At 45.2% G+C, this 27,809-nt stretch overlaps 1 protein-coding gene across 1 annotated transcript in view; it reads right to left on the reverse strand.

Annotated features, from left to right (window-relative positions):
* Positions 1-15,958, reverse strand: part of SUMO1 (small ubiquitin like modifier 1) — a 45,452-nt gene extending 29,494 nt beyond the window's left edge. Inside the window, exon 1 of the mRNA XM_077448605.1 lies at positions 15,796-15,958. Within this exon, the coding sequence (XP_077304731.1) occupies positions 15,796-15,807 (12 nt within the window). The 5' untranslated portion in view covers positions 15,808-15,958. The remainder of the gene's footprint in view (positions 1-15,795) is intronic.
* Between the last annotated feature and the right edge of the window lie 11,851 nt (positions 15,959-27,809).

Below are 27,809 nucleotides of genomic sequence, written 5' to 3' on the forward strand. Positions count from 1 at the left end.
AGCTTCCAAATAGCCTACGAGACATCTCCTGACATCCAGCTGATGTAGTTGCCCTTCTTTGCTATTGAATGTTTATTACAGAAGGAGGGTAACACTATATCCTGATATCTGTGAAAGGTAAAAGCAACCTTAGGGATAAATGCTTGGTCAGGACTCTCTGACAGAGCCTGTAGTTCGCAGACCCTGCGAGTAGACATCATAGCAATAAGAAAAAACATTTTAAGGGTAATCAGTCTTAAGGATGCCTTTTTATAACGGCTCAAAAGGCTCCTTAATGACTGCTTTTAACACGATAGACAAGTCCCATGTCAGAATTTTATGACATGGCTCTGGTCGTAGTCTAGAGACTGCCTTACAAAATCGATTTATGAGCGTTTTTTGTATCAATGCCTTCCTGAAGGAACTCTTGAAGAATCATATTCTCTTTTTCCGTTCTTTGTTAGCCAGAGGTTAAACTTCCTCCAGACTGTCAGGTAATTTGCTCTTCTAACTGATTTGCTACTTTGTAGCAGTTTTTATCACTAAGTTTGATAGACCCTTAGACTTCAGGATCTCTGTTTCAGATATCATGGCACTAAGTTTAGCGTGGCTGGATTGGGATGCAGTACTGGGCCCTGGGATAGCAGGTTCTGACTGAAAAGTAACATCCAAGGTGGTCGATCCGCGAATTATAGCAGAAGTGAAAATCATGCCCTCTTTGGCCAAAAAGGTGCCATTAGGATAAGGGATGTCTGATCTGAATTTGGAGAGGACTCTTGGGATCAGCTATAGAGATAGGAAGGTGTAACATAGCCTGAAAGTCTACGAACTCTGGAGGGCATCGACTGCCACTGGCTAATCGATTTATTTGCCAACAAACGCCAATCTATGGAAGGCCCACTTGGAAACTATTTCCACAAACACTGTTGAGTCTAGTGACCATTCTTGTTGTGAGATTAACTGCTTAAAAAAAATTGGCTAGATTGTTCTGCACTCCTTTGAGATGGATTGCCGAAAGATTCCAGATTTTCCTCTGCCCAGGAGAATATTTATTTTGCTATACTCATTAAGATGGGACTTCTGGCCCCTCCTTGTTTGGACAATACAACTGTTGGAGGTTAGTTATTTCACTGTGTAAGGAAATACTCCAATCTTCCTCCCACTTGGCAGCTGGCTTGATTGTGGTTTGAAATTTTTGTCAGGAGGGCTAAAAAAAAAAAAAAAAAAAAAAAAAAAAAAAAAAAAAAACACATTTGTCTTTCTGGGTTACCGCTACCCGTTCTGGGTAGGCAAGTCATTTTTGGCTCCCCTTAATCCTGGAGAAAAAAAAAATTCCCAGAAATTTCTGGGATATTATTTTTTCCTTTCTTAACAGGAAAGGTCTTTTGCCTATCGGCTGTATGCTCCATCTAGGTGAGTAACAAAAAAACTTGCCTGAAAAAGGAATGCTACATAAGCGCAACTTGGAGGCTGTGTCACCCGGCCAGGTTTTGGGTTCTCCTTGCTGCAACAGATAATGAGGTTGCTCTGGCTGAGAGTTTTACAGACTCGGTCGAGGCATCCGCAATGAAGCTTACTGCTTTAACCAGTTGCCGACCGCCGCACGCCGATGTACGTCGGTACAATGGCACGGGCAGGCATAAGGACATACATGTACGTCCCTTGCCTCCCGCGGGTCGGGGGCCCGATCAGGCCCCCGCCCGGTGCCTGCGGCGGTCGGTATTCGTTCGGGAGCGATCCCGGACGAGGGGACGGCCATTCATTCATGGCCACCCCCTCGCGATCGCTCCCGACGAATAGAAATCCCCGGTGACATCACTTCCTCTCCTGTAATGTAAACACAGGAGAGGAAGTGATGTATTCTCTCCTCCGTGTCGGTATTTTTCGTTCCGACACGGAGGAGAGCGGATCAGTAAGTTGCACCAACACTCTACACACACAGTAGAACATGCCAGGCACACTCACACCCCCCCTTTACCCCCCGATCACCCCCCCAATTACCCCTGCCCCCCAGTCACAGTGACACCAATGTCCTTTTTTTTTTTTTTTTTTTTTTTTTTTTTTGCATTGGTGTCATTTGTGACTGTAATAACTGTTAGGGCAGTTAGAGTTAGCCCCCTTTAGTTCTAATGTACCCCCCTAACCCCCCCAATAAAGGTTTAACCCCGTGATCACCCCCCGTCGCCAGTGTCACTAAGGCTGGGTTCACATTGCAGCGGTTTATGAGAACGAATGTGATTCGCACCGCACTGCAGTGCAAATCACATCCGATCTCTGTGCGATTCGAGTTCAGCCATTCGCCGCACCCGCCGCAAATTCGCACGGGACCCTTTTTTTGGCCCGCAGCAGAATCGGATCGCATGGGTGTTCACACCATGCGATCCGAGTTTGCAGATCGCACTGCGATATGCGAACTGATCTGGGGGTGTCAGTAACATTTCACTGACACTCCCAGCAGTTCGCATAGGGCAGTGTGAACTGCCGCCGGGAGGCATGCGATGCGGGAACCCGCCGCGGATTCGCGGCGTTTCCGCATCGCTCCAGTGTGAACCCAGCCTAATAAGCGATCATTTTTCTGATCGCCGTATTAGTGTCACAGGTGACGCTAGTTAGGCAGGTAGGTATTTAGGTTCGCCGCAGCTTTTTATAGCGCCAGGGACCCCCATATACTACCGCATAAAGCCCCCTGATTGCCCCCTAGTTAACCCTTTCACCAGTGATCACCATATAACTGTTACAGGTGACGCTGGTTGGTTAGTTATTTTTTTATAGTTTCAGGGCACCCGCCATTTATTACCTAATAAAGGTTTAACCCCCTGATCACCCGGCGGGTGTCATTTGTGACTAATAACTGTTAGGGCAGTTAGGGTTAGCCCCCTTTAGTTCTAAGGTACCCCCCTAACCCCCCCAATAAAGGTTTAACCCCGTGATCACCCCCCGTCGCCAGTGTCACTAAGGCTGGGTTCACATTGCAGCGGTTTATGAGAACGGATGTGATTCGCACCGCACTGCAGTGCAAATCACATCCGATCTCTGTGCGATTCGAGTTCAGCCATTCGCCGCACCCGCCGCACCCGCCGCAAATTCGCACGGGACCCTTTTTTTGGCCCGCAGCAGAATCGGATCGCATGGGTGTTCACACCATGCGATCCGAGTTTGCAGATCGCACTGCGATATGCGAACTGATCTGGGGGTGTCAGTAACATTTCACTGACACTCCCAGCAGTTCACATAGGGCAGTGTGAACTGCCGCCGGGAGGCATGCGATGCGGGAACCCGCCGCGCATTCGTGGTGTTCCCGCATCGCTCCAGTGTGAACCCAGCCTAATAAGCGATCGTTTTTCTGATCGCTGTATTAGTGTCACAGGTGACGCTAGTTAGGCAGGTAGGTATTTAGGTTCGCTGCAGCTTTTTATAGCGCCAGGGACCCCCATATACTACCGCATAAAGCCCCCTAATTGCCCCCTAGTTAACCCTTTCACCAGTGATCACCATATAACGGTTACAGGTGACGCTGGTTGGTTAGTTATTTTTTTATAGTTTCAGGGCACCCGCCATTTATTACCTAGTCTCACTAGTGTACCCCTAAATTTAGGGGTGTCTACTTTCCAAAATGGGGTCATTTGGGGGGGGTTTGTGCCATCTTGGCATTTTATGGCCTTCAAAACTGTAACGCCCTTAGAAAGCCTGAAGGCGGTGCTTGGTTTTCGGGGCCCCGTACGCGGCTAGGCTCCCAAAAAGTCCCACATATGTGGTATCCCCATACTCAGGAGAAGCAGCAGAATTTATTTTGGGGTGTCATTTCACATATGCCCATGGCATGCGTGAGCAATATATCATTTAGTGACAACTTTGTGAAAAAAAATAAAAGTTTGTAATTTTCCCGCAACTTGTGGCAAAATATAAAATATTCCATGGACTCAACATGCCTCTCAGCAAATAGCTTGGGGTGTCTACTTTCTAAAATGGGGTCATTTGTGGGGGTTTTGTGCCATCTTGGCATTTTATGGCCTTCAAAACTGTAATAGGTAGTGAGAAGTGAACTCAAAAATTTACGCCCTTAGAAAGCCTGAAGGCGGTGCTTGGTTTTCGGGGCCCCGTACGCGGCTAGGCTCCCAAAAAGTCCCACATATGTGGTATCCCCGTACTCAGGAGAAGCAGCAGAATTTATTTTGGGGTGTCATTTCACATATGCCCATGGCATGCATGAGCAATATATAATTTAGTGACAACTTTGTTAAAAAAAAAAAAAAAAAAAAAGTTTGTAATTTTCCCGCAACTTGTGGCAAAATATAAAATATTCCATGAACTCAACATGCCTCTCAGCAAATAGCTTGGGGTGTCTACTTTCTAAAATGGGGTCATTTGTGGGGGTTTTGTGCCATCTTGGCATTTTATGGCCTTCAAAACTGTAATAGGTAGTGAGAAGTGAACTCAAAAATTTACGCCCTTAGAAAGCCTGAAGGCGGTGCTTGGTTTTCGGGGCCCCGTACGCGGCTAGGCTCCCAAAAAGTCCCACATATGTGGTATCCCCGTACTCAGGAGAAGCAGCAGAATTTATTTTGGGGTGTCATTTCACATATGCCCATGGCATGCATGAGCAATATATAATTTAGTGACAACTTTGTTAAAAAAAAAAAAAAAAAAAAAGTTTGTAATTTTCCCGCAACTTGTGGCAAAATATAAAATATTCCATGAACTCAACATGCCTCTCAGCAAATAGCTTGGGGTGTCTACTTTCTAAAATGGGGTCATTTGTGGGGGTTTTGTGCCATCTTGGCATTTTATGGCCTTCAAAACTGTAATAGGTAGTGAGAAGTGAACTCAAAAATTTACGCCCTTAGAAAGCCTGAAGGCGGTGCTTGGTTTTCGGGGCCCCGTACGCGGCTAGGCTCCCAAAAAGTCCCACATATGTGGTATCCCCATACTCAGGAGAAGCAGCAGAATTTATTTTGGGGTGTCATTTCACATACGCCCATAGCATGTGTGAGCAATATATCATTTAGTGACAACTTTGTGTAAAAAAAAAAAAAAATTTTTTTTTTTGTCATTATTCAATCGCTTGAGGCAAAAAAATAAAATATTCAATGGGCTCAACATGCCTCTTATCAATTTCCTTAGGGGGTCTACTTTCCAAAATGGGGTCATTTGGGGGGGTTTTGTACTGCCCTGCCATTTTAGCACCTCAAGAAATGAGATAGGCAGTCGTAAACTAAAAGCTGCGTAAATTCCAGAAAACGTACCTTAGTTTGTAGATGTGACAACTTTTGCGCAAACCAATAAATATACAATTATTGACTTTTTTTTTACCAAAGACATGTGGCTGAATACATTTTGGCCTAAATGTATGACTAAAATTGAGTTTATTGGATTTTTCTAATAACAAAAAGTAGAAAATATCATTTTTTTTCAAAATTTGCGGTCTTTTTACGTTTATATCGCAAAAAATAAAAATCGCAGAGGCAATCAAATACCATCAAAAGAAAGCTCTATTTGTGGGAAGAAAAGGACGCAAATTTTGTTTGGGTACAACATTGCATGACTGCGCAATTACCAGTTAAAGCAGCGCAGTGCCAAAGTGTAAAAAGACCTCTGGTCATTTACCAGCAAAATGGTCCGGTCTGAAAGTGGTTAAAGAGCATGGGGAAAGATTTTAACAGCTCTGCCCTAGGGGTACTCATCATCAGATGCTCTTGCAGCTGTTTTAACCAAAATTTCAGGCTATGCTAGTTGTTGCCAGTGTTGGTCTGAGGTTTGCCATTGCGGTGTCCCATGATCTTTTTAGGATTACATTGCCTTTTTCGTCCACTAGGTGCCTCATGTCCTCAAAGACCAAATCCGAGTGTTTTGACACTTTTGCTAGGGGGGGCATATCATTTAGGGGATCGATTCCAGTTTGGGTCCTCAAAGGGAAATCTTTTCAGGCTATTTGAAAAGAAGGGCCCTTTGTCTGGTTTCGCCCACTCCCTAAGCACTAAAATCTGTCATGATTTTGTGCACCAGGAATACCTTGGGTTTCTTTTTAATCAACCCTTGGTACATTTTGTCATGTCTTGAGAGTGTTTTTTTCCTTCTTTCATCTCTAAGGTCTCATAGATGGCCCGCATTAGTTCATCCACTTCCTCCTGGGAATGTTTGAACCTTGTGGGTACTCCTGAATCCCCCTGTCCTGAATCCGATTGGGAGGAGTCCGGGTCAGTGTTTAAGAGAACTCTCCCTACTCTCTAAAGGCTTTCCTGACCCTACTGGAGTAGGGGGAAGTGGGCACATGATCAGGTTAGCTAATGACCGTGCCCGAGACTTGTGCATCGGAGATACATTTTCTGAATGACTGAAAAGTAGATTGCATTTTATCCTTGAAGGAGCAGAGGAATTTTAAAAAAGTAGAATCTTCCTCGCTCTTCAGGATGGTTGTGATGCAAGTAGGAAACAAGGTTTTTGTGTAGCTAGACAAGAGCCTTGCACGACAAGGAGGACATTTCTTTTTGTCTGCCTTGGTAATGGCTTTCTATGATCTGGATGATTCTTTCTGAAAGGAGCACAAGAAGGAGAGAGGGTTTTGTTTAACAAAAGAACTCATCTAATCCTGGCCTCCTCCCGGTGTGCTAAGGTGCCCAACAGAGCTATAAAAGGTGGTTTCCCCCAGGGTCTTCTTAGCTCCCCTTGTAATAAGTGAATCACAGGAAAAAGAGGCTCTGGCCGGGCCAGCCTTCCTATGATGAGCTGGCGTTTGACTCCCCGAAAGCATGGGATGCCTCCATGGTGCTCCGTTGCTGTTGGCGTCTAAAGCCCATGTTGTTGCCCTTTTAAATACACTGTCTTGACATTCCCCTTTGCTCTCTGCGCCGAAAGCCAGAACCAAAATCTCTGGCGCTCAGTGATGAAATCATATCCACCGGAAGCGACGTCTGCAATTTTATGCGTCACGACGTCCTACAGTGAGGAGAGTGGGCTCTCTCACTGCTGATGCTGCCGCCAATGCCCCATCACTGCCTACTCCCTCACCAGGCACCGGAGAGATGGGGGATGTGGAACTCTATAACAATGCGGAGGGAACCCATGGCCTGTGGAGAGGAAGGCCTCCTGGCCTTAAGGTAAGGGGGATTTTCGGCTGGTCTGGTCAGCCCTTGATAATGGATGCTCTCCCACTCCATCTCCCCTAAAAGACAGTTCCTCCAGGTAACATGTCTCCTCCGCTTGAGATGCCGAATGGCGAGGGAGCGCCTTTTAAAGAGCTCTAGGCAATGTGTTTCCTGTCCGGGGGAGGAGCTCCATCTCTCTCGGGTAGTCCTGGAAGACAACTGGGGGAAGCTACCAATACCCAAGCATTGCTGAATGGAGCTTCAAAATGTTCTGAAAATTTCCATGCAAGCTAACACATGCCATTTGCTAATGGAGGAAAGGTGTTCGTCACAGACACACATGAAGGCCTAAGGCCCCTTTCACACAGGCGGATAAAATTCAGCTTTTAGCTGCGGACAGATAAAGTTATCTACCGCAGCTAAACTCACACAATGACCTATGGCCCCATTCATACACTGCATTTAGCAACGGTTTCGTTACATGGGGTTTTGTGCGGTTAGAAAATATAATTTGACAGCGTCCAGGACCGATTTATTGCAGCCATCTGTACACAACTGCAGGTAATCGCAGTGTACTATTTCTCCTGTGGATAGCAGCAGCAACAAGGAAAGAAACACAACAGGAAACACATCAGAAATGGCAAGAATGTTCCAACGCAGCTAAATGCGGCTGCATATAAACGCAAGTAAACACAGCTAATCACAATGTACAACTGCAAGTGTTCGCTGTGCCTGGAGTTTTGGAATTTTAAAATAACAAAACATACTTTTAACAGCGGCAGAACAGTCACCCGTGTGAAAGAGCCCTAAGGCTGCATTCACACCTGAGCATTTGAAGGTTACGTTCTTTTTTTACTGCATTTTGTGCAGCGATTTTGTTCAGGTCACCAATGTAAATGGCAGAAAAATGCCTGTAATCTCCCCCATGTTCTTTTTTTGAGCTTAGGGCATTTTTCAGGCCTTTTGCTTCAGGTGATAAAATGCTCAGATGTGAACAGGTGCCATTGAAATGAATGGGATTTTGCTTGTTGGGTGTTTTACGAGCTAAAAACGCTCAGGTGTGAATACAGCCTTAAGCTTGTCATTTGCTATTGGAATTTCATTCAAAAACGTCAGTGTCAGGAACATTTATTTGATTTTCTAATCATTGGTAGGGTCTAGACATAAAAGGGATGAGGAGATTAAAAAGGAGCAGGATAAAAATTTTGTTTGGAAAAAGAAAAATCTACCAGTGTATAGTCCACTTATAGTGGTCGTATACCCCTTTTTTATATTTTTACCTACAAGTAAGCTTATAATAAGGCTTACCTGTAGGTAAAATGAATACCTCCTAAACCTACACGGTTTAGAATATATTCACCCTGCATGCAGCTGCTGACATCCACAGCGCATTCGCCGTGAAGGTGCGGCAAAAATCCAGTGCATCTTGCCAGAACCCAAGGACTCCGGCGCACGTGCGCGTAGAGGGACGTCATCGCGGCTCCGGACACTCACAGCACTGAAACCACTAACCCTGAAGAAACGCAGAGGGGGAAATGTCAGCTCCTTCGGCGTTGACTGGTATGTGATGCAGGGACCTCAATCTAAGGTAATTATTTAACCACTTAAGGACCGCCTCACGCCTATGTACGTCGGCAGAATGGCACGGCTGGGCACAATCACGTAGCTGTACCCAGCCGTGGGTGCGCTCCCGACCCGGTCCTATGCTCCGTGACCGCGGGACCAGCGGACCTGATCGCCGCTGGTGTCCCGCAATCGGGTCACAGAGCTGAAGAACGAGGAGAGGTCTGTGTAAACAAACCTCTCCCCGTGCTTCCCTGTGTGGCTGTCACGACCGTCTCTTCCCTTTTATAGGGAAGGACGATCAGTGACGTCACATGCCAGGCCACGCCCCCTACAATACAAAAAAACATAACGTCATACATAACACTACACTGCCCCCTTGTGGTTAACTCCTTCACTGCCAATGTCATTTACACAGGAATCAATGCATTTAAATAGCATTGATTACTGTATAAATGATAATGGTCCCAAAAATGTGTCAAAAATGTCCGATGTGTCCGCCATAATGTCGCAGTCACAATAAAAATCGCTGATCACTGCCATTACTAGTAAAAAAAAAAAATTAACAAAAATGCTATAAAACTATCCCCTATTTTGTAAACGCTATAACTTTTGCGCAAACCAATCAATAATCGCTAATTGTGATTTTTTTTTTTTACTAAAAATATGTAGAAGAATACGTATCGGCCTAAACTGAGGAAAAAAACATTTTTTTAAATATATTTTTTGGGGATATTTATTATAGCAAAAAGTAAAAAATATTGAATTTTTTTCAAAATTGTTGCTGTATTTTTGTTTATAGCGCAAAAAATAAAAACAGCAGAGGTGATCAAATACCACCAAAAGAAAGCTCTATTTGTGGGAAAAAAAGGACGCCAATTTTGTTGGGGAGCCACGTCGCACGACCGCGCAATTGTCAGTTAAAGCGACGCAGTCCCGAATCGCAAAAATGGGCTTGGTCCTTTGGCTGCAAATTGATCCGGGGCTTAAGTGGTTAATAATGAGCTTGTATGCGGTGCTTCAAAGTGGAAGTAAACCCATCGATTTAAACCGTTTCAAAAAACGGCACGCTGGGAATGCTAACTGCACATTGGCTGTGCTCTCAACCAAAGTGTCAAACCACCCAATGGCTGGTGTCATAACGGATCACATGTGCAGCACCGTGGCAGCTGAAGATTAAACAGAGGCAAAGATGGTAGCTTCCGTGGATGAAAACGATAGGGGAGTTTACTTCCACTTTAAAGCGGGAGTCCGCCGTTTTTTTTTTTTTTTTTTAAAGCCAGCAGCTACAAATACTGCAGCTGCTGACTTAAAATAATGACACTGACCCGCCCAGCGCGCCCGCGATGTCGGCACCCGAAGCCGATCTCTCAATTGTCTCTCGGGTGCTGCCGCCGCCATCTTGGGTATGGGAATCAGGAAGTGGAGCCTTTCGGCTTCATTTCCCGGTTCCCTATTGCGCATGCGCGAGTCGCGCTGCGCAATAAGGATGGTCCCCGCTGTCTCTGGGATCCGTGTGTTTCCCAGCAGGCAGCGGGGGGGCCTTCGGAAAGGGGCGTCGATTCTGCGGAAAGGGGCGTACCTTCTGCAGAATCTACGCCGGAAGTGGGTGCAGATACCTGTACTGTACAGGTACCTGCACCCCCCTCCCCCCTGAAAGGTGCCAATTGTGGCGCCGGAGGGGGGGGGGGGGTTCCAATGAGCGGAAGGTCCACTTTAGGGTGGACCTCCGCTTTAAGTTCAAGATGACATCTGTGCAGGTGATTCCCGCAGCCACCCACACAGAAAAAAAGCCACGCACTAGAAATCAGACTCGCACTGCACATGCGGTTCCCATGCTGGCTCTGATTACTAAAATGATGCAAGGACCTTTTCCTTGCATTCCTGGAGACATGGCAGCCTATTCAATTGAATGAGCTACCGTGCCCACGCAAAATGCAGCTTGCAGAGCTGCATGTGTGTGAACCTAGTCCAAGTCAGTTTTTTGCTGAAAGAAACCAAATTGTTCACAGAAGCGATAGTTCAAACTGAATGAGTCAGTGGGATGTCCAAGGTTTCAATAACAAAAAGCCTTAGGGAAATGTAACATCTTGGCTAAAGTGACCGTAAATTCTATTTTTTTTCAATAACAAACAAGCAGTCATATACTTATCTGCTATGTGCAATGGAATTGCACAGAGCGGCCCTGAACCTCCACTTCTCAGGTTGGGAGTAGAAACAGACCATACACTGAAGCTTGATGGAAGCAGAACTAGGATTAGACGGTGAGTATACCAACGGATAAGCATAAGCAACCCATAATAGAGAGATAACACTGGGATCTAATAAAAGCTTCCAACTAGCTTTGGTGAATGGTCTGTTTGTTCGCCGTGATGGCGGGTGCTTTTTCTTGTTTGCGTCCTCACACCCATGCTCATTTCCATTGCGTTGGTATACTGGCTGGACAATACACACACACACTGATTGATACCTTGAGTCACTCCTTTATGCTACATACCTGTGTTTTATGCAAATTATTAGCATTGTATTTTATGTATGATTTCTTAGCTTACATAGAATTATTACTTCAAGCTCCTGAAGAAGCATGCCAGCGCGAAACATGTAGAGTTAGTCTATCCTTCACATCAACCTATACCAGGCCTACCACATAACTGTGGAATACATCTGTACCAACTTCTTATCAAGTTACAGGTCGGCCTATGTATGGTTATGGTGATGTCTATGTGGTAGCCCTCAACGCTAGGAATTAACTTCACCTTGTTCTTTTTAATCTTTTCTCTTTACTTTTAGATGACTGTGTTGAGGTGCCTAATGTCCATTTTGAGTCCACTGGTTCAATTTTACCTACAGGTATGCATTATAAAGCTCACCTGTAGATAAAAATAAAAAAAGTTTACTACCGCTTTAATGCAAGGAATGCTTGCATTGGGGTGTTCTGTACACCATCTGTGTACAGAACACCTCCAGGTCGCCATATTGCATTTTACAGAAAACAACAGCGCTTTAGATTGAAAAGAAAAGGGAATTTTTAATAACATTACACTATGAATTGTGTAGCAATTGTAGATACATTTTTTTTTTCATTGGCTTTTTTTTCCCCACAAAGGCGGAGTTACCCTTTAAACACAAAAAAGCTTGTAGCAGGCTACCCAACCTTCCACTACATGTAGGAATGTTAAAGGAATACAGCAGTAGAAAATTTGTGACTTTACATGTACCTCCTTGGATTTAATAATCACTTCACAAAAAGGTTTTCAAACATTTTTTTTTTTTTTTTTTTTACACATCTTTATTTAAAGATTTATAAAAATCCTTAAAACAGGGGTTAATTCCTTTAAAAGCAAGGTAATAAACTGGTTTGTCCAAGTTACTACTTTCCTGAGCTTGAGGTCCACTTTTTGGCTGACCTGACCACGTTTCGCAGGCTGACTTGTTTCGCCAGGGACACAGATCCTATTTATACATGATGCTATTGCATCAGAACTGGCAACAAGTAGCCTGGGGAGCCCGTGTGGAATGTCTTCAACCCCTCTGAGGAAGCCATTCACACCAGCATATAGATAGTGCCGGTGGTCTGTAATTTGCAGTGACTTTAGGTTGTACAAACAGGGGCCACAGAGAAGATACAGGACGCCAAAAGGAAAGTCCTTGCTCAGGTGTACGCTGGGATACATACCATGCTGGATGTGTGCCTGGTCATCGAAAATACAGAAATCTCAGTGAACTCTACCAAACGCACAGACGCCCCAATACTTCTGGTAATATAGTGTATATGCAGCACCATATGAACTTTTTTCTGAGATGCTCCATATATGCAGCATGTTTCTGTGCTAGGAATGCACTTGCACACTGTTTCCAGCACAGGGACCAAGCCCTCGTCGATGGCTCCTGAACTTGCCATTATTGTGAACACCAATCACAGTCATCAGGAAGCTCACCTCCGATTCTCCGTATTAACAACCCTTCAATCAGTACACCCTACTGACTCCAGATCAGTAGGAGACAGATTCTGATTGTATGGGCTACAGAATTTAAAGTTATTGTTAACCCCAAAAAAAATTAAATAAAAATCCTGTTCTTTTAAAGCATGTTGTACAGCACTGTGCTGTGCAATTTGGCTCCCTATAACACCTAAAATACCTGGCTGATCCTGCCTGGTTCTGCCCTCCCCCTGTAAACTGACCATGTGTATCATGGCTGCTGAGCTCTGACACTGTGGTCAGTTTACATCCCTCCGTCATCCGCAGCCTTGCTTTCTTCCTCCTCTGTCGTCCTCCCTCCTTGTCTATCTGTGAGCTCTGTGTCTGCTCCTCCCCTTCTGCTACTCAAATAGGATACAATTTACATTATCCTTGGTTGATTTATCTAATGTCCCCTGTGACTGTGCTTTATAAAAAAAAATGCAGCTATTTACCTTGTTTACAGAGCGCAGATCAGCAATAATGGGATCTGCCGTCATTCATTTCTCTCACATGACAGCTGCAGCAGACGGAACTGCCTCTCTCCTCCTGAATGACGTCAGAGGGGGATCCTTGACCCCAGCCGCTGCAGCTGTCATGCGAGAGAGGAGAGAGCTGGTGGGTCACGTGAGCGCAACTCTGCGCTCTGTAAACAAATTATATAGCTGCATTTTTTATAAAGCACAGTCATAGGGGGACATTAGATTTATTAACCAAGAGGATAATGTAAATTGTACCCTGTGGGTTAACAAACCCTTTAAAGCGAAACTCGTGATATAAACATGCTGAAAGGTGGGCTTTTTATGATAGAGACTTTGTAAATCTCTGCTGTCATAAATACCATGCCTTGTCATGCACAGCTCAGTGTACAGTCTTGGCATCATTCAGTCCCAGGAAGAAGTTAACCTCAATGCACTGAAAGTCAGCTCAGCCAATCAAGAAGTGGAAGACACCAAATCTTAATAAGACTGTGTGAAAATGGAAGCACAGATGAAGGGGAGCGCCAACATCACAGCACATAGTAACATAATTGGTGAGGTTGAAAAAAAAGACACAAGTCCAACCTATGTGTGTGATTATAGGTCAGTATTGCATTGTATATCCCTGTATGTTGAAGTTGTTTCATTGATTATCTAATAGTTTCTTGGAACTACCAATAGCCCCCCCCCCCCCCGCTGAGACCACCACCTGTGGAAGGGAATTCCACACCCTTGCCATTCTTACAGTAAAGGACCCTCTACGTAGTTTAAGGTTGAACCTCTTTTCTTCTAATTTTAATGAGTGGCTACGAGTCTTGTTAGCTCCCTTCTGCGAAAGTTTTATCCCTATTGTGGGGTCACCAGTATGGTATTTGTATATTGAAATCATATCCCCTCTCAAGCGTCTCTTCTCCAGAGAGAATAAGGTCAGTGCTCACAACCTTTTAACTAATATCTTCCGGATATCCACAGTGATATGGGGTGGGTATGGGACAGTCTGCACACTGTGGCAAAAAGCTCCCGGGCACCCAAAATGTTCCTTTTAACAATCGCCTTTAAAAGCACTTGTTTTATGCTTTAACCCTATAATAAGGCTTACCTGCAGTTAAAATGAATCTTCACCCTACATGCAGCTGGTGGCGTCACCGCTGCATGAGCCCTGAAGGTCCGGGCATGCCTTGCCAAGACGTCAAAGCTTCATGCGGGAACCGAGGGCTCCCGTGCACAGGAGTGATGGCATTGCTGGCAAGTATTCCATAATGTGGTAGTATGTGATGCATACTAGCACATTATACAATTGCCTTACAGTTTTTTTTCTTTTTTACACCAGTCACGGTTTACAACCACTTTAAGGCGGACCTCCAGGGATTCTCAGCACCGCACATTTATGACGCGTACACACGACCAGACTTTTTGACGGAATAGGTCCGACGGTCTTCCCGACGGATTTTCGGCAGAGGTCCGACAGACTTTCTGAACGAAACAGACTTGGCCACACACAACCGGACTAAGTCCGTTCATTTTGAACGTGATGACGTAAACGGGACTAAACAAAGAAGTTCAATAGCCAGTAGCCAATAGCTGCCCTTGCGTCGTATTTGGTCCGTCGGACTAGCACACAAACTTTTTTTTAGATTTGAAACATGTTTTATTTCTAGGTCTGTTGGACTTTTGGGGGAAAAAAAAGTCAGCTGGAGCCCACACACGATCGAATTGTCCGACGGATTCCGGTCCGCTGGAAAGTCCGATCGTATGTAGGCGGCATTAGATTGGTCTAGCTTGGCACAATGTGCATTTCATACCAGATGGGTTGTTGGGGGAAGCTGAAAATGACTGTTACTACTAAGATTGCTGCAAAATTTCAGTTCCTGCTCAGCTTCTATGCAGTTGGCTTCGTCTTTGCACACAGAGGTCGTTCACTTTACACCTCCACCAGTTATAGAACACTTTGCATTCATTTTTACAATAGAAATACAAGGTGTTCTCTCATTTAATGAGGTGGAGAAGAGGGGTGGTGACATCACAATCTCCCTCTGATCCAGAAAACACCTTCTATTATCAGAGAGCAATAAAAGGTGTTCTATAAATGGTGGTGCTAAGTGAGTGAGTCACCAACCCCCCCGTCTTTATGTAAAGCGAAAGCACCTCACATCACTATCCCTGTGGTAGCACCAACTACTAGGTGTGATCTACAGCTTCCCAGCAGCCAACAGACATGGGATATACTTATGTAGTGTGCCAGGCTGGCCCAATAGACCTATACAATACAGGGGAGTCCTGGAATGCAGCTCTAGGATAATCACTGATCCCTGGAGGAAGCTGATCACTGACACCAGTTGTAATCAGAGATGTGGGCAGTGTGTCAGCCATTACAAAGTCTTGTGTACATCACAGAGCTCCTCCCCTAACAACTGCATGCCTTTCCTCCCCACAGACACCCCATGGCGGTATGTGTAGGAGATGAGCCCTCCTTGTCCAGTCTATGTACGATCCTCTCCGTCCTCTATGATCAGCCCAGCCATGCCCGATCCTCCATTATATAACACGACCTGTCACCATTCTGGTTGCACTTACATAAGTCATCCCTCCATATTTCTACTACAAGTTCTGACACATGCGCATTCCTCTCAGCGCAATCTGCGGGCCACCCTGCCTAGTGACCCCTCCTGCCAATGAGAGCCGCGCGCACCTACAAGAGGCTCCAGGGCTCCGTGCAGACCCCCCTGTCCTCACCTGGTCAGACATGCTGCCTCGTATCCCCCGCGGTGTATCTGGCGCCTCCGGCCGCTCTCCTCTTTTCCTCCTCCGGGCACAATAACAGCACTACACACTCAAACAACGATGGTGTCCCTGTCCTGGGGGTGACGTCACTTCCTGTCATACCGGGCCGGCCCACACTAGTGACGTACATGTTGCTGCTATGGCTTTTCTCTTCATAGAAAGAGAGAGAAGACAAGGTGAAGCGAGATTTTGTGGGAAATGTTCACATTTCAGTAGAATATGTGCGAATGGTAAACCTTCATCTGCTAACATTGCTTTGAAAAGAGGCGACCTTTTTTTTTGTAAAATAAGACATGCATCCATGTTGTAATAAGAAAAAACAATGTGCATGTGAGTGGCACCACGTCCCTCTCCCAACACAAATCTTACAAATCTTCTCCCTCCCCAACAACCCCCTCCTCCAAATCTTCCTCTCACCAAATTCCCCCCCCCCCCATTCCTTTTCCCAGCACAGATCCCCCTCCCTCCCTGCCTCAACCCAAATCCCCCTTCTAGTATAAATCCCCCCCCCCAATTCCTCCTCCCAGCACAAATTGTTTAACACCTTCTAGAACAGGTCTTCTCCCCTTTTCAGCACAATTCAACACCCCCCCCCCCCCCCCCCACACGCAAATCTTTCTCTCCCCAAATCCCCCCCTGTTATCCAGCACAAATCACCCCATCTTAGTACAACCCCCTGTCAATTCTCCCTGTGAGCACAAATCCTCTTCACGTCCCAACACAAGACCCCCTCTCCCCACCTAAAATCCCCCTTCTAGTACAAATCGCCGCCCCCCCCCCATCTCCCTTCCCTGAACAAATCCTCTTCTCCCCCAAATTCCTCCTCCCAGCACAAATTACCTACTTCTTTGTAGCACAACTCTTCTCCCCCGGTCAGCACAATTCCTCCACCCCCAAATCCCCCCTCCCAACACAAATCCTCTCCCCGCAGCACAAATCTTTCAATCCCAAAATTCCCCCTCTCAGAACAAATTACATCTCAGTACAACCCCTCCCCCCCCCCCCAACTCCCACTCCAAGCAAAAATCCTCTTCCTTTCCCAACACAAATTCCCCCTCTCCCCACGCCAAATCCCCCTTTTAGTTCAAATCATCCTTCACCCCTAAACTCCTCTCTCAGAACAAGTCCTTTTCTCCCCCAATTCCTCCTCCCAGCACAAATCAACAGTTGGCTGAAATGAAAAAGTCGGGGGTCATTAGGGAATCCAGGAGCCCATATGCCTCTCCTATTGTGGATGTGAGACAGAAAAATGGGTCCCTCCGGACGCGTTGGAGGAGGTGAACGAGGGCTGATGAGGGGGCTTCAATCTCAGGTAAGTAATTCATAATGAGCTAGTATGCTATGCATACTAGCTTATTATGCCTTTGCCTTGCAGGGTGTATTTTTTTTTAAGAGGCTTTACTTCCTCTTTAACCACTAGAGATCCGCGCTATAGCCGAATGACGGCTACAGCGTGGACCTACATTGCCGGGACTATGTCTATTGATGTCGTCCTGTGCACGGGAAAAAAGGCCTACCACCGTCGGCAGTGAGAGGGACATCAGTCCCGATCTCTGCAATGTGCCCCGGCTCCTCAGTGCCCACCTGTGCCCTCTACAAGTGATGCCTACCAGTGCCCACCAGCGCCACCTGCCAGTGCCCACAGTGGCACCTGTCAGTGCCCACAATCAGTGCTGGAACAGTGCTGCATATCAGTGCCACCTATCAGTGTCACCTACCAGTGCCCATCAGTGCCACCTCTCAGTGTCCATCAGTGCCATCCATCAGTGGTACCTATCAGTACCAACGCCGGGTGACTTCCGGTTATCTTGGCAGGAGCCGCGATGACATCACTCCCGTGCATGCGCGCTGGTTCTGCCACTAATGGCATCATCGCTGTTAGAAACGTGTCAGGGCTGGCTTAGCCCTTCCTCCTCTGGGCTGGCCGCTCAGCTGTCGGCTAATTGCCAGCTCTCTTCTCTTTCCACAGTTACCAGCTGTTCCCGATGATGCTCATCTGACCTGCCTATTTAAAGCATTCCAGCTCACTCTTTCCTTTGCCTTCGCATTGGTCACATCACTAGGAACCATCTCCTGCTGTTTGTTTCAAGACTGGCTTGCTGACATCCCTCCTGGCTTCTATCCTGCTTGCAGTTGCTCTCCTTGGATCCTTGACATCTGGACTGGCTGATTACCCGATCTGGTTTATGAACTTTGGACTGGCTGACTAACCGATCTGGCTACTGGACTCTGGCTATGCTTGACTACACTTTTTTCTATTTACCTTTTATTTTTATTAACCACTTAACCACCGGCCCATAGCCGATTAACGGCTTCAGGGCGGTTGTTTAACTCTGAGAGGCCGTTAATTAACGGCCTCCCAGAATTCTGCTCTCGCGCGCCCCCTGAGGCGCGCACTCGAGAGCATCCGTGACCACCGGGTCCACAGGACCCGGCGCATCACGGTAAACGGCCGCTCATCGCGGCCGTTTACCACGTGATCGCTCCGACAAAATCACATGTTATGACGCCGGTTCCTCCCTCCCCTCTCTGTACCGATCAATACAGCGGAGGGGGAAGAGATCGGTGTCAGCAGCGCTGTGGGCTCCATCTGCAGTGCCCACATCCCTGCTCACTGAAATGTAACCCCTTAATTCCCTGCCAATACTCTGCAATACCCTGCCAATACTCTGCAATACCCAATACCCTGCCAATACTCTGCAATACGCAATACCCTGCCAATACTCTGCAATACGCAATACCCTGCCAATACTCTGCAATACCCTGCCAATACTCTGCAATACCCACCAATACTCTGCAATACCCTGCCAATAATCTGAAATACTCTGCCATACCTGGCAATACTCTGCAATACCCTGCCAATACTCTGCAATACCCAATACCCTGCCAATACTCTGCAATACCCTGCCATCTTTTTATTTTATTTATTTATTTTTTCATTTTATTTCAGGCTTCCCAGCCTAGTGGTGAGATGTCGGGTCTTATTGACCCCATATCTCACTGTAAAGAGGACCTGTCATGCCATATTCCTATTACAAGGGATGTTTACATTCCTTGTAATAGGAATAAAAGTGATCAAAAAAATTATTTTTGGGGAAAGAAATGTCAAACTAAAATAAATAAAGTAAAATGAACAATAAAAAAGAAAACATTTTTTAAAGCGCCCCTGTCCCCATGAGCTTGCATGCAGAAGCGAACGCATACATAAGTCCCGCCCACATATGAAAACAGTGTTCAAACCACACATATGAGGTATCACTGCGAACGTTAGAGCGAGAGCAATAATTCGAGCCCTAGACCTCCTCTGTAACTCAAAACATGTAACCAGTAAAAAAAATTAAAGCATCGCCTATGGGGATTTTTAAGTAGCAATGTTTTGACGCCATTCCACGAGCGTGTGCAATTTTGAAGGGTGACATGTTAGGTATCTATTTACTCGACGTAACTTCATCTTTCACATTATACAAAAACATTGGGCTAACTTTTCTGTTTTTTTTTTTTTAAGCACAAAACTGTTTTTGTTTTGTTTTTTAAAATGTGTTCGAAAAATTGCTGCGCAAATACCGTGCGTGATAAAAAGTTGCAACGACCACCATTGTATTCTCTAGGGTCTTTGCTAAAAAAACATATATCATGTTTTGGGGTTCTATGTAATTTTCTAGCAAATGAGGAATTTTACATGTAGGGGAGACATGTCAGAATTGTCCTGGGTGTTCCAGAACGCCTGATGGTGCTCTCTGCATGTTGGGCCTCTGTATATGGCCACACTGTGTAAAAGTCTCACACATACTCGGGAGTAATAGCAGAATGTGTTTTGGGGTGTAAAAGGAAAAAAAATCTTGATTTTGCAAAGAATTGTAGGAAAAAATGACAACTTCAAAAACCTCACCATGCCTCTTACTAAATACCTTGGAATGTCTTCTTTCCAAAAAGGGGTCATTTGGGGGGTATTTGTACTTTTCTGGCATGTTAGGGTCTCAAGAAATGAGATAGGCTGTCAGTCCTTCGGGTGTGATCAATTTTCAGATATTGGCACCATAGCTTGTGGACTCTATAACTTTCACAAAGACCAAATAATATCCACCAATTTGTACTTATTTTTACCAAAGATATGTAGTAGTATAAATTTTAGCCAAAATTTATGAAGAAAAATTACTAATCTGCTAAATTTTATAACAGAAACGAAGAAAAATTCATTTTTTTACAGAATTTTCTGTCTTTTTTCTTTTATAGCACAAAAAATAAAAAACCCAGTGGTGATTAACCACTTGCCGTCCACCCGCACGACGATATACGTCGACAGAATGGCACGGGCAGGCATATGGGCGTACCTGTACGTCCCTGCCTTCCCGCGGGTGGGGGGCCCGATCGGGCCCCCCCCCGGTGCCTGCGGCGGTCGGTATTCGTTCGGGAGCGATCCGGGATGAGGGGCGGCCATTCATTCATGGCCACCCCCTCGCGATCGCTCCCGAAGAATGGAAATGCTCCGTGACATCACTTCCTCTCCTGTAATGTAAACACAGGCAGAGGAAGTGATGTAATCTCTCCTCCGTGTCGGTATTTTTCGTTCCGGCACCGAGGAGAGAGGATCGGTGAGTTGCACCAACACGACACTACACAGTAGAACATGCCAGGCACACTCACACCCAACCTTCACCCCCCGATCACCCCCCCAATTACCCCTGCCCCCCCAGTCACAGTGACACCAATTGCATTTTCTTTTATTTTTATTTATTTTTTGCATTGGTGTCATTTGTGACTGTAATAACTGTTAGGGCAGTTAGGGTTAGCCCCCTTTAGTTCTAATGTACCCCCCTAACCCCCCAAATAAAGGTTTAACCCCGTGATCACCCCCCGTCGCCAGTGTCACTAAGGCTGGGTTCACATTGCAGCGGTTTATGAGAACGGATGTGATTCGCACCGCACTGCAGTGCAAATCACATCCGATCTCTGTGCGATTCGAGTTCAGCCATACAGATAGTATGGCTGAATTCGCGCCGCACCCGCCGCAAATTTGCACGGGACCCTTTTTTTGGTCCGCAGCAGAATCGGATCGCATGGGTGTTCACACCATGCGATCCGAGTTTGCAGATCGCACTGCGATTTGCGAACTGATCTGGGGGAGTCATTAACATTTCACTGACACTCCCAGCAGTTCGCATAGGGCAGTGTGAACTGCCGCCGGGAGGCATGCGATGCGGGAACCCGCCGCGGATTCGTGGCGTTCCCGCATCGCTCCAGTGTGAACCCAGCCTAATAAGCGATCGTTTTTCTGATCGCTGTATTAGTGTCACAGGTGACGCTAGTTAGGCAGGTAGGTATTTAGGTTCGCCGCAGCTTTTTATAGCGCCAGGGACCCCCATATACTACCGCATAAAGCCCCCTGATTGCCCCCTAGTTAACCCTTTCACCAGTGATCACCATATAACTGTTACAGGTGACGCTGGTTGGTTAGTTATTTTTTTATAGTTTCAGGGCACCCGCCATTTATTACCTAGTCTCACTAGTGTACCCCTAAATTTAGGGGTGTCTACTTTCCAAAATGGGGTCATTTGGGGGGGGGTTTCTGCCATCTTGGCATTTTATGGCCTTCAAAACTGTAACGCCCTTAGAAAGCCTGAAGGCGGTGCTTGGTTTTCGGGGCCCCGTACGTGGCTAGGCTCCCAAAAAGTCCCACATATGTGGTATCCCCGTACTCAGGAGAAGCAGCAGAATTTATTTTGGGGTGTCATTTCACATATACCCATGGCATGCGTGAGCAATATATCATTTAGTGACAACTTTGTGAAAAAAATAAAATAAAATAAAAAGTTTGTAATTTTCCCGCAACTTGTGGCAAAATATAAAATATTCCATGGACTCAACATGCCTCTCAGCAAATAGCTTGGGGTGTCTACTTTCTAAAATGGGGTCATTTGTGGGGGTTTTGTGCCATCTTGGCATTTTATGGCCTTCAAAACTGTAATAGGTAGTGAGAAGTGAAATCAAAAATTTACGCCCTTAGAAAGCCTGAAGGCGGTGCTTGGTTTTCGGGGCCCCGTACGCGGCTAGGCTCACAAAAAGTCCCACATATGTGGTATCCCCGTACTCAGGAGAAGCAGCAGAATTTATTTTGGGGTGTCATTTCACATATGCCCATAGCATGTGTGAGCAATATATCATTTAGTGACAACTTTGTGTAAAAAAAAAATATATATATTTTTTTGTCATTATTCAATCGCTTGAGGCAAAAAAATAAAATATTCAATGGGCTCAACATGCCTCTTATCAATTTCCTTAGGGGGTCTACTTTCCAAAATGGGGTCCTTTGGGGGGGTTTTGTACTGCCCTGCCATTTTAGCACCTCAAGAAATGAGATAGGCAGTCGTAAACTAAAAGCTGCGTAAATTCCAGAAAACGTACCTTAGTTTGTAGATGTGACAACTTTTGCACAAACCAATAAATATACAGTTATTGACTTTTTTTTTACCAAAGACATGTGGCTGAATACATTTTGGCCTAAATGTATGACTAAAATTGAGTTTATTGGATTTTTCTAATAACAAAAAGTAGAAAATATCATTTTTTTTCAAAATTTGCGGTCTTTTTACGTTTATATCGCAAAAAATAAAAATCGCAGAGTCAGTCAAATACCTTTAAAAGAAAGCTCTATTTGTGGGGAAAAAAGGACGCAAATTTTGTTTGGGTACAACATTGCATGACCGCGCAATTACTAGTTAAAGCAGCGCAGTGCCAAATTGTAAAAAGACCTCTGGTCATTGACCAGCAAAATGGTCCGGTCTGAAAGTGGTTAAATACCGCCAAAAGAAAGCTCTATTTGTGTGAAAAAAAGGAGAAAAATTTCATATGGGTACAGTGTTGCATGACTGAGTAATTGTCATTCAAAATGTGAGAGCATCAAAAGCTGAAAATTGGTCTGGTTATTAAGGGCGTTTAAGTGCCCAGTGGTCAAGTGGTTAATAAACAATTGTGATTTGATTGTACTTCTGTCTCTGTCTGTTTCATGGTTCCTGACAAAATGGCACGCTCAGTGCACCTGTGCCCGATGTCTCTCGGTGCTGCTTTCGGTGCCGCTATTTCTGTAAATATCTCCTAAATATCTCCTAAACCTTTTAGGTTTGGGAAATATTTCTTGCACCTACAGGTAAGCCTAAATCTAGGCTTACCTGTAGGTTAAAGTGGTTGTAATGGGCTTACAGCCACTTTAACCCTCTTGGGCATGGAATCCACCAGAGCTTCACAGGTTGCCACTGGAGCCCTCTTCCATGACGACATCATGGAGCTGGTGGATATTAGAGACCTTGCGCTCCTCCACTTTCTGCTTGAGGATGCCCCACAGATGCTCAATAGGGTTTAGATCTGGAGACATGCTTGGTCAGTCCATCACCTTTACCCTCAGCTTCTTTAGCAAGGCAGTGGTTGACTTGGAGGTGTGTTTGGGGTCGTTATGTTGGAATACTGCCCTGCAGCCCAGTCTCTGAAGGGAGGGGATCATGCTCGTTTTCAGTATATCGCAGTACATGTTGGCATTCATTGTTCCCTCAATGAACTGTAGCCCCCCATTGTCGGTAGCACTCATGAAGTCCCAGACCATGACACTCCCACATGCTTAACTCTAGGCAAGACACACTTGTCTTTGTACCCCTCACCTGGTTGCTGCCACACACGCTCGACACCATCTGTACCAAATAAGTTTGTCTTGGTCTCATCAGACCACAGGACATGGTTCCAGTAATCCATGTCCTCAGTCTGCTTGTCTTCAGCAAACTGCAGGCTTTCTTGTGTATTATCTTTGGAAGAGGCTTCCTTCTGGGACAACAGCCATGCAGACCAATTTGATGCAGCGTGCGGCCTATGGTCTGAGCACTGACAGGCTGACCCCCCCCCCCATCCCTTCAACCTCTGCAGCAAGACTGACAGCACTCATACGTCTATTTCCCAAAGAAAACCTCCGGATATAACGATGAGCACGTGCACTCAACTTCTTTGGTCGACCATGGCGAGGACTGTTCTGAGTGGAACCTGTCCTGTTAAACTGCTATATGGTCTTCTTCACCACCGTGCTGCAGCTCAGGTTCAGGGTCTTGGCAATCTTCTGATAGCCTAGGCCATCTTTATGTAGAGCAACAATTATTTTTTTCAGATCCTCAGAGAGTTCTTTGCCATGAGGTGCCATGTTGAACTTCCAGTGACCAGTATGAGAGAGTGAGAGCGATAACACCAAATTGAACACACCTGCTCCCCATTCACACCTGAGACCTTATAACACGGTTCACATGACACTGGGGAGGGAAAATGGCTACTTGGAGCCAATTTGGATATTTTCATTTAGGGGTGTACTCACTTTTGTTGCCAGCGTTTTAGACATTAATGGTTGTGTGTTGAGTTATTTTGAGGGGACAGCAAATTTCCACTGTTATACAAGCTGTACACTCACTACTTTACATTGTAGCAAAGTATAATTTCTTCAGTGTTGTCACATGAAAAGGTATGATAAAATATTTACAAAAATGTGAGGGCTGTACTTAATTTGTGAGATACCATATATATATATATATATATATATATATATATATATATATATATATCTTGTTATGTATATGTATATATCTGCACAGAAATAAGGGATATCATTAGTATCTTTTAAAAAGAAATTACCTTTTGCAGGAGCTGCCCCATCAAATTGACCCATAACATTTATCCCATCACATTGCCACTATCAAAATTGCCCCATCATACTGCCACCATTAAAATTGCCCCCATCATACTGACACATCAAAATTGCCCCTTCATACTGCCCCATCATACTGCCCCCATCAAAACTGCCACCATCACAATTGCCCCATCATACTGCCAACATCAAAATTGCCCCATCATATTGCCACCATCAAAATTGCCCCATCATATTACCCCCATCAAAATTGCTCCATCGTACTGCCACCATTAAAATTGCCCCATCATACTGCCACCATCAAAATTGCCCCATCATACTGCCACCATTAAAATTGCCCCTATCATAATCGCACCATCATACTGCCCCTATCATAATCGCACCATCATACTGCCACCATCACAATTGCCAAATTATATTGCCACCATCACAAGTGCCCCATCACACTGCCACCATCAAAATTGCTCCATCATACTGCCACCATCAAAATTGCCACCTTCACAATTGCCCCATAAAAATTGCTCCCATCATATTGCCTCCATCAAATTGCCCCCATGATATTACCTCCATCAAAACTGCTCTATCCTACTGCCACCATCACAATTGCCCCATCACACTGCCACCATCAAAATTGCCCCATCATACCGCCACCATCAAAATTTCCCCATCACACCGCCACCATCACAATTGCCCCATCACACTGCCACCATCAAAATTGCCCCATCATACCGCCACCATAAAAATTGCCCCATCACACTGCCACCATCAAAATTGCCCCATCAAATTTGCCCCTAGCAAATGTGCACCATCATACTGCCACCATCATATTGCCCCATCATATTGCCACCATAAAATTGCCCCCATGATATTACCACCATCAAAACTGCCCCTATCATGTTGCCACCATCAAATTGCCCCCATGAAAACTGTCCCCCATCATATTACCACCATGAAAACTGCTCCATCACACTGCCACCATAAAAATTGCCCAACCGAAACTGCCCTATCATACTGCCACCATCAAAATTGCCCCATCATGTTGCCACCATCATACCGCCACCATCAAAATTTCTCCCATCATACTGCCACCATCAAAATTGCCCCATGATATTGCCACCATCAAAACTGCCCCATCATACTGCCAGTATCGAAATTGCCCCATCACATTGCCACCATCAAAATTACCCCATCATATTGCCACCATCAAAATTGCCCCTATCAAAACTGTACCATCATACTGCCACTATCAAAATTGCCCCAATCATATTACCCCATCATATTACCACCATCAAATTGCCCCCATCAAATTCCTCCCATGATAATACCACCATCAAAATTGCCACCATCAAAACTTCCCCAATCATATTACCACCATCAAAACTGCCCCATGAAAATGCCTCCATCATATTGCCCCCCTCATACTGCCCCATCATATTACCACCATCAAAACTGCCCCCATCAAAATGCCCCCATCAGAATTCCTTCATCATATTGCCACCATCACAATTGCCCCATCATACTGCCACCAACAAAATTGCCCCATCATACTGCCCCATCAAAATTGCACCATCAAAACTGCCCCATCATATTGCCACCATCACAATTGCCCCATCACACCGCCACCATCAAAACTGCCCCATCATATTGCCACCATCACAACTGCCCCATCACAATTCCACCATAAAAATCGCCCCAGCATATAGCCCCCATCAAAATTGCACAATCATACTGCCACCATCAAAATTGCTCCCATCATATTGCCATCATCAGATTGCCCTCATGATATTACCACCATCAAATTGCCACCATCAAAACTGCCTCATCATATTACCACCATCAAAACTGCCCCCATGAAAATGCCTCCATCATGTTGCCTCCCTCATACTGCCCCCATCAAAACTGCTCCCATCATATTATCACCATCAAATTTCCCCCATCAAATTTCCCCCATCAAAACTGCCCCATCAAAATGCCTCCATGATATTACCACATCATATTACCACCATCAAATTGCCCCCATCAAATTCCTCCCATGATAATACCGCCATCAAAATTGAAACCATCAAAACTTCCCCAATGATATTACCACCATCAAAACTGCCCCATGAAAATGCCTCCATCATATTACCCCCATCATAATGCCCCATCATATTACCACCATCAAAACTGCCCCCATCAAAATGCCTCCATCATATTGCCCCCATCAAAATGCCTCCATCATATTGCCACCATCACAATTGCCCCATCACAGTGCCACCATCAAAATTGCCCCATCACACTGCCCCCATCAAAATTGCACCATCAAACTGCCACCATCAGAATTGTCCCCATCATATTGCCTCCATCATATTGCTCCATCAAATTGCCCCCATCATATTACCACCATCAAAACTGCCCCATCATACTACCACCATCAAAATTACCCCATCATATTGCCACCATCACAATTGCCCCATCACACCGCCACCATGAAAACTGCCCCATCATATTGCCACCATCACAATTGCCCCATCACACTGCCACCATCAAAACTGCCCCATCATATTGCCACCATCACAATTGCCCCATCACACTGCCACCATCAAAACTGCCCCATCATATTGCCACCATCACAACTGCCCCCTCTGCTGAGAGAGCCATAATTGGCCAAAGGCAGGGTGCCTTTGGCCAATCATAGCTCAGGGGGACCAAATCCATGACCCACACTATATAAGGCTGCCTACACAGCGGCCCTGTGTAGTGTTTTTGGCATGGACGGGGATATAGTATGATTTAGATTAAGCAGGCAGGTTGTTCAGTTAGTGGCAGTGTATTTTATATATATTTATATTTATATATATATATATATATATACACACATACATTTATACTCTGCAGCAACCCAGTCAGTGTAGCCTAGATCTATGTACTGCAGTGCATTCCTTGGTGTACTATTTGTAATCTACTTCAGGTTGGGTATTTGATATATATATATATATATATATATATATATATATATATATATATATATATATATATATATATATATATATATATATGTGAGTGTGTGTACCGTTTCTACAGTGCAGCCGTAGTGCAGTTGCTACTACTTTTCTAGTGATGTACACATTATACAATACAGTGCAGCCGTAGTGCAGTTGCTACTACTTTTCTGGTGGTGTACACATTACACAATACAGTGCAACCGTAGTGCAGTTGCTGTTACTTTTCTGGTGGTGTACACATTACACAATACACTGTATTGTGTAATGTGTACACAATACAATACACTGTATTGTGTACACATTACACAATA

The sequence above is a fragment of the Lithobates pipiens genome, unplaced genomic scaffold, assembly GCF_037356315.1.
Source record: "Lithobates pipiens isolate NorthernLeopardFrog02 unplaced genomic scaffold, aLitPip1_a1.2 Scaffold_22, whole genome shotgun sequence".
Taxonomy (NCBI): Eukaryota; Metazoa; Chordata; class Amphibia; order Anura; family Ranidae; genus Lithobates; species Lithobates pipiens.